This window comes from Dioscorea cayenensis, chromosome 6 (genome assembly GCF_009730915.1).
Source record: "Dioscorea cayenensis subsp. rotundata cultivar TDr96_F1 chromosome 6, TDr96_F1_v2_PseudoChromosome.rev07_lg8_w22 25.fasta, whole genome shotgun sequence".
Taxonomy (NCBI): Eukaryota; Viridiplantae; Streptophyta; class Magnoliopsida; order Dioscoreales; family Dioscoreaceae; genus Dioscorea; species Dioscorea cayenensis.
Window position 1 is genome coordinate 18058195 of NC_052476.1, and position 8684 is coordinate 18066878.

Consider the following 8684-nt stretch of genomic DNA (forward strand, 5'->3'; position numbering starts at 1 on the left):
ATAGTTATATTGCTCTATAATTTTTAATTTAGTAAATCTTAAATTTAAAAGAGTATATATATAAATCACTTTCATGAATAACCAAAAATAACACACACACACACATAATAATAATAATATAAAATATTGAGTGAGAATATTTACTAAATGAAATAATTTTGAAAATGGTTTTTAAACAAGGTAAAATAAGAGGATTCAGCTTCACCCTGTAATTCATTAGTAGTATTTTTGCATTTTTAAATATTATATTTAATATATTTTAAAATTTTAATTTGATAAAATTTTACAATTGAATTTTTATTCATAATTTCTTTAAATTAAAATCTTTAAATTCCAACAGTATATAAATCACTTTCTATGAAATAAATTCAAAAAAAAAATAATAATAATAAATATAAAATATTGAGTGAGAAATATCATTAGAGGAAGAAACAATTTTGGTAATATTTTTTAAAACATAAAAATAAGAACATCCAGCCTATCCCTAATCATTAGTAGTGTTTTTTATATATTTTAAAATATATTTCATTATATTTTTAAATTTTAATCGTTAAACTTTGTTAATTGAATTTTTATCTATAATCTCTCTCTTTTCTTCCTTATAGAATTTTGCCTGTCCTTGCAGTAATGCAGATCATACTTTATTCTTAAAGTATTTGCTTTCCTCTCTCTCTCTCTCTCCCTCCCCTTAGAATTTTTGGCTCCGTCCTAGCAGCAAAGTAATGCAGATCATACTTTATTCTTAAAGTATTTGCTTGGGAAGGTAACAACTTTGGTAATCTATGTTGTGGATGATATGCGATCATCACGCGATGATGAAGAGAGAATCGTGTTGCAAGGCTAATTTTAGCAGCCGGAATTTGAGATGCATGAACTAGAAATCTCAAATACTTTTCCGGACTGGAAGTGGTAAGGTCAGCACAAGGAAATTTTCCTATCCTCAATGCAAGTATACTTGACTTCGTCTAGCTATTGGGTTAGATTGCTAGTACTGCAAACTTGCATAACACACCAATTGTCCAAAAGCTCCTTAGACTTTGGTGAATATCCAAACTGCGAAGCCAACCAAGCAGACAGGTATCAGCACAGCGGCCGAAAGCCGATCTATATTTGTCCTGCCATACTCGCCTCTTTGACATTTTTCAGGCGTCACGAAATGGTTGCGACCATGCATGGCCCTACTAATCAACATATCGAAAGATGTTAAAGTCGATCCTTCCGATATTTGGAAAGGTTCCTCCGGAAAAGGCCCTCCTCTTCCAAGAACAATCACCCGAGAGCTGATGAGGTTACACCGAACTTGATTAATTAGGCTAGAGATACTTATTGATCAAAGATCAACTTCGCTCGACTATTTCCTCACCTTTGTTGGTGGCACTAGTCACTCTTCGAGAAGTAAAATGCAGGTTGTGGTAATGTCCAGAGTGGCGTAAGTGAAACTATTGTGGCTTTGGGTGTGTATCGATGACCGAGGATTGGCTATTCTCCAAAGTTAGAAATGAATTTATTTTGTAACAATAAAGTAAGCATTGATATTAGCCGCAATCCAATTCACTAGCATGATCGCTGCACACCTTTGTCGTAAACAAAATAATATTAAAGATAAAGTGAGCACACGGGTTTCCACTTTGTGGAAGTCCAAGATCAATCTGATGATATCCTCACAAAGGTATGAGCCAATCAAATCTATGTACAAACTCACTGGACAAGATAGGCATTGTATCATATACACACACCACCAGAGGGAGTGTCGAGTGATATTTAGGGAATAGTAATTGCTAAGTCCAATTAGCCCCACCTAGACCGCTGATTGTTTGCAGTAGCATCATCGCTTGTAGCACACTTGTACATATATATAGGCCCAGAGAAATGAAGTTAATCTCGATGCTAGCTCTTGCAGACTTGCCTTTTCTTCTCTCACGCATACGTACTCATGCTTAATATACCAATTTATGCATAATCCTACATAATTTCCCACATTCTCATAATGCAGCTAGTTAGACCTGAGATATATCTAAATCTTATAATTACTATAAATTACATGTACCATTCATCTTATTAATCACTCAACAAATTAAATCTACAGGATGATGTTAATTCATTAAATGAAAATAGGAATGGGAAGGAAGAGAACAGAAATAGAAGAATGGGAAATAGAGCAAAAATGTGTTTGGTTGGAGATTTAAAATTGGGGAATGAAAAAGTAAAATAATAAAAGAAAAGTGATGTCCCTATACAATAAAGTGGGCATTTTAGCTTTCAGTGAGTGACGCTTAGAATTCCACTCAGTGTTAATTTAAGCTTATGAATAAATATTTTACTAAATAAATTCATGTCATTATTATGTACTCCTGATTTTTATAATAAAATATTTTAATTAAAATCCACTCATAATTACTCATGCAAACAATTAAAGACAAAGGGCTGCAACAGCTCACTTTACTCATTCTCATCTCCCCAGATCTTAGTTTTAATTTCATTCTTGTTCATGTAAGCGCTAAACATAGGATGCGAGAATGGGGTCAATGATTCCCATACTTAGGGGCTCAATTCATTCCATATAGTTCATAAAAGCAGTCGTCTTTCTTTGCGCTTTTGGAAACGGACAAATTTCACCTTTGATGTTTTCGGTATTCATTTTGAGTAGTTAATGCCTTCATTATTGATGGAGATCATACTTCAACTCCAACAATAATGGCTCATGCTATAAAGATAATATCAATTATTGTATGAACCAACCTGGGTAGTGCAATCTCACTATTTTTGGCATGATTTGACACATAGTCAAGGTGACGTGGCATAATTGATGATATGGCAAGGTATGGTGATATGAGAAGGAGTCTTGGGTTGCAAGACAAACTATCTTGATGATATTGGTGGAACTATTTTTAGTTTGTCTATAATTTGGAGGCAAATATCTTGAAGATCTTGGTGGAGTTATTTTTTGGTAACATGTTACAGACTTGAAGACAGAGATCATATCAAGACCATATTTATGAGATGCGATTGAAGACTAAATATCGATGGAGCTTAATTGAAGAAACATCTCATCAATGGTATGAATGAAGGCTAATTGAAGATACGATTTGAAGAACTCTCGACGAATGATTGAAGATCATTATCTGCAAAGAGTATCGAGGACCAAACTTTAGTGAATTGAGATCAAGTTTAGAGAATCTTTGAAGACCAAACTTGGAAGGTTGAAAAGATCAAGTTTGCGTTCCATGAAGACGCAGCACAGCGCCTTGCTCAGGGACTGCGTGATGAGGAATCGAGGAGGGTAGGCTGGTTGCAGCGCATCAGATCGAGAGTTTGGCCGCATTGACTCGGACTAAGCATGCTAGGGAGGTTGATGGGTCTTGAGGGCTCGTCCACAACATAACAGGGCTCTCACTAAGTCAGAATGCAATGTTGCAACTTATGTTACAAGAAGATGTCAGACTCGGAAGGTTTGTTTAAATTAGTAGTCACTGGAGATTCTAAAAGAGGTATACGCTATATTTGGGACGCCGAGGCATCTATATAAGCTACCTTGCCGAGATTGTCAGTGTGACTTGTGGAGGAGGTGTGGTGAGCACTCAGACAATCTAGAGAGTGTAGTGATCTTTATTGTTGAGAGAGTGAGCTCACAAGTGTTTGTACTCATGTATTTTCACCTATATTAGTGGATTGTTTATCTCTGGGCTTGGCCCCCTAGACGTAGGCAAGTGGACGACAAATTGGGTTACTAATCTTGTGTGTCTCCTTCTTGCTTGGTTTGTGTGATTGTTCTTTGAGTGTTCTTTAAACTACAAACCATATCGGCAGAACTAACAAGTGGTATCAGAGCCTTGGTCGCCGTATTCGCTTTGGTTTCAAAGTCAGCGAGGTCCTAACAATTTCCATTGATGGCCAGAAAAGAAGGAGCTTCCGTCACACGACCACCATTACTCGATGGATCAAATTATCCTTACTAGAAGGCACGCATGAAGGCTTTCATCAAATCTCTTTATGAGAGTGCATGGACAGCATGCGAAGTTAAGGATGGTCTTACCCAATAGAAGTTGATGAAAACGTGAACGAGACCGTGAAGATAAAGAGTAACTGGAATTCCGGAGATATGCTCAAAGCAAATGCCAATGGGAAAGCACTCAATGCTATTTTCAGAGATGTAGATGAGAACCAGTTCAAGTATGTTGTAACTTGTGATTGTGCCAAGAAAGCTTGGGAAAAACTTCAAACCATTCATGAAGGCACCAACTTGGTAAGAGAATCTAAACTCCAAATGTTGACAACCACGTTTGAGAATCTCAGGATGGGAGAAGATGAGACGATAGCCGTGTTCAATGCCAAATTGATGGACATAGCAAATCAAGCCTACCAGCTCGGCAAGGAGTACTCGGATAAGAAGCTAGTCTGGAAGACTTTTAGATCGCTTCCAAGGAGATTCGATGCTAAAGTTGCTACAATAGAAAAAGCAAAAGATATCATAACTATGAGACTTGATGAGTTGATGGGATCTCTACAAGCCTATGAGATAAATTTGAATCCAGGTAGAAGAGAAGAAGATGTATATCTGAAAGCTGAAGCAACAAGCCCAAAAGAGTTACAACAGACTGAAGACAAAGAAGAAAAAGAAGAAATTGCCCTTTTAACCAGGGAATTGTGTAGATATTTCAGAAAAATCCAAAAAGAAGACAAAGCTGATGATGCAATCAACAATCATACTTCTTTACATGCTGTACTAAAAAATGTCAAAGGTTTCAGAAATTTCAGTGCTTTTGCAAGTCCAGTTACAACATCAATTGCAACATCTGGAGAAACTGTTTGTGAAGAGATTACTGAAACCGATCTTCTGCATGGGTATGAACTCATGATAAATAAACTTGACAAAATATTTGTACAAAACAAAAAACTTGCAAAAGAATTGAAAAAATGTCAAGAAAAGCTGAACAATGCTGAAAAGCCCATTAACAACTTGAACAAAGGAAAAGTCAAGAAACAGGTGTGACACAACACCATATAAAAGAGACATCAGGAAGCAAGAAAAGCAAAGTTGAAGCAGGTTGCGTTCTATCAAATGCTCAAGAAAATAAACAAGAGAAGTATAATAAGAAGAAGAGACGACATAGAAGACAAGTCCCAATATGCTTTCATTGTGGAAAAAGAGGCCATATAAGACCTGAGTGCTACCAACTGAAGGAAGATATGAAGAATGGTAGAGTATTTGGAAAAACAAAGAAATGGATTCCTACATGTCATTATTATGGTGTCAAAAGGCACATTCATCCAAGATGTTGGAAGATGAAGAAAGATATAAAAGAAGGTAAACATAAGAAGCATACACCATATACCAAAGAAAAGAAGAAAGAAAACAAGAAGATATGGGTCAGAAAAGAAGATCTAATGGGATACTCTTCAATGAAAAAATTCTCAAAAGACAACTGGTATTTTGACAGTGGTTGTTCAAGACACATGACAGGTGACAAAGGTTTTTTGACCAAAGAATGTCCAATTGGGCATGTAACTTTTGGTGATGGTCAGAAAGGTCAAGTAGTTGGAAAAGGAACATTGATGGTTCTTGGGTATCCAAGACTGAAAAACATTCTGCATGTAGAAGGGTTGAAGGCAAATCTTCTGAGTATAAGTCAATTATGTGATTAAAATCTGATGGTAAAATTTACTCATGGCAGATGTGTGGTCTATGATGAAGCTGGTCAGTGTATTTTAACTGGTTAAAGATCTTCAGACAATTGCTATTTGCTAGAGAAATTGGAAGTCTGTTATAACACATCTTGCAACATCATCAAATTTGGCATCGGCTTGGACATCTAAACTTCCGGAACTCGATGAAGATTACGAAATGAAAAGTCATAAGGGAGTGCCCAAGCTCACTGTAAAAAGGGAGATGGTGTATGCGACCTTGAAACTGGGAAACCAAAGTCGCGGTTTCTACAAAGTGGTGCAAGACATTGGTACAACGAGAGTGCTAGAACTCTTGCATATGGATCTCATTGGACCCACATGCATGTAAAAGCTTGTCGAGTAAAAAGATATGTATTCATGTGTGTTGATGACTCATTCCAGTGTACACCCGGGTGGGACTTCCTCAAGGAGAAATCAGATATTTTTGGAGCCTTCAAGAAGTTATGCATGCAACTTCAAAATGAGAAAGAGTGTCAAATTGGGAAGATTGTCAGAATCAGAAGTGATCATGGAAGAGAATTTGAAAATTCTTAGTTTGTAGAATTTAGCAGAGAACATGGGATTCGTCATGAATTTTCAGCTCCAAAAACTCCTCAACAAAACAGTGTGCTAGAAAGGAAGAATCGCACTCTCCAAGAGATGGCTCACATTATGTTGAATTCCAAGAAACTCTCTACAAAGTTTTGGACGGAAGCAATCAATACAGCATACTACATCATTAATAGAGTGTACATTCGGCCTTCAACCAACATGACACCGTATGAAATTTGGAGAGGTAAAAGGCCAAATCTCAAATACTTTCACATATTTGGAAGCAAATGTTACATTCTGAATGATAGAGATCAGATGGAAAAGTTTAACAAGAAAAGTGATGAAGGATTATTCATGGGATATTCAACTACTAGTAGAACCTATCGGGTGTTCAATTCAAGAACCAAAAAGATGATGGAAACTATTAATGTTGTTGTTGATGATTTCTCTAATATGGAGACTCAAGGTGCATCAAGTGAGTCAAACAAGCCTATCACTCAGAATCATGAATCAGTAGATGAAGAGTTACAGGCAGAACAAGAAGTTGCAACACAGGTTACAACACCAGCTACAACAACAGAATTGCTCAGGATTTCGGTTAGGATTCAAACAGACAGCAGGTTATAACTGATGTTGCAACTGAAGTTACAATAGGCGAAATCATCTCAGAATCAGATAAAGAAGTAATTGACAATGAAGAAGATAATGAAGATAGCAGTCTTGAACCATCCTCAAGAATAAAGAAGAATCACCCTATTCAGAATGTGATTGGTAATGTGAATGAAGGAAGGAGAACCAGAAGCACTCAAAGAATTGATTATTGAGAATTGGCCGGCTACACATGTTACATCTCTCTTATTGAACCAAAGAATGCCAAAGAAGCATTAGTTGATGAATACTGGATGGCTGCAATGCAAGAAGAATTGAATCAGTTTGTTCGAAATGATGTGTGGACATTGGTCCCAAGGCCAAAGGATGTGAATGTTATTGGAACCAAGTGGATTTTCAAGAACAAGACTGATGACAAAGGCAACATCACCAGAAATAAAGCAAGACTAGTGGCTCAAGGATATACTCAAGTTGAAGGAGTTGACTTTGATGAAACATTTGCACCAGTTGCACTCTTAGAATCCATCAGATTATTGTTAGCAGTAGCATGTTATATGGGGTTCAAGCTACATCAAATGGATGTCAAGAGTGCTTTTCTAAATGGGGTTCTAAGTGAAGAAGTTTTTATGGAGCAACCAAAAAGTTTTGAAGATCCTCAACATTCAGATCATGTGTTCAAATTGAAAAAGACTCTCTATGGCTTGAAGCAAGCTCCTCGGGCTTGGTATGAAAGGCTTACAAAATTCTTACTTGGAAAGGGCTACCAAAGAGGAGAGTAGACAACACTTTATTCATAAAGAAGTCCAAATCAGATCTTATGGTGGAACAAATATATGTTGATGATATCATATTTGGTTCAACATCACAAAAACAAGTGGATGAGTTTGTTCATCTAATGCAAGAAGGGTTGAAATGAGCATGGTAGGTGAACTAAACTACTTTTTGGGTTTCCAAATCAAAAAATGCAAAGAAGGAATTTTTATTTCTCAAACCAAGTATGCACAGAACTTGGTGAAAAGATTTGGCTTGGAAAAGGCTAGACACATGAGAACACCCATGAGTGTGAATCAAAAGTTGACAAAAGATGATCATGGAAAGATGTAGACCCAAGTCTCTATAGAAGCATGATTGGAAGCTTACTCTATCTCACAGCCAGCAGGCTAGACATCTCTTTCAGTGTTGGAGTTTGTGCAAGATATCAAGCAACACCGAAGGAGTCTCATTTGAAAGCTGTTAAACGTATCATCAGATATGTTCATGGTACTACAGAATATGGAATTTGGTATTCAAAAGACTCCAACTCACATATTGTGGGTTATAGTGATGCATATTGGGCAGGAAACATTGATGATAGAAAAAGCACCTCAGGAGGATGTTTCTACCTTGGTAACAACTTGGTCACATGGTATAGCAAGAAACAAAGTTCTATTTCCCTCTCCACTGCCGAGGCTGAGTACATAGCAGTAGAAAGTTGTTGTACACAATTATTGTGGATGAAGCAAATGCTTGAGGACTATGGCTTACAACAAGGGCTATTGACTATATTTTGTGACAACAAAAGTGCAATTGATATCTCCAAGAATCCAGTCCAACATTCTCGTACCAAACATATTGATCTTCGATACCACTTTATATGAGATTTAGTAAAGAACAAAACAGTTGTTATTAATTATGTTGCAACAGAAAAACAATTGGCGGACATCTTTACCAAACCCCTTGATGCTACAAGATTCGAAAAGTTGAGGGGTGAAATTGGCCTTTGCCAACTTTAATCCCTATTGGGGACTGCAAACGACCTGCATCTGCTATAGTTTACTAATGTCATTTGCAGCAGGAAGAAGGAGTTCTGAAGACAGGAG

The 8684-nt window shown here is 36.8% G+C and overlaps 1 protein-coding gene across 1 annotated transcript; it reads left to right on the top strand.

The window, feature by feature from the left end:
• The first annotated feature begins 7949 nt into the window (after positions 1 to 7949).
• LOC120263209 (secreted RxLR effector protein 161-like) lies at positions 7950 to 8462 on the top strand. Its single transcript, XM_039271086.1, has one exon. It carries the CDS (start codon positions 7950 to 7952, stop codon positions 8460 to 8462), a length of 513 nt encoding a protein of 170 aa, XP_039127020.1.
• The last annotated feature ends 222 nt before the right edge of the window (positions 8463 to 8684 follow it).

Coding starts and splice junctions, on each gene's coding strand:
- LOC120263209 (XM_039271086.1), top strand. CDS start 7,950: ATGATTGGAAGCTTACTCTATCTCACAGCCAGCAGGCTAGACATCTCT.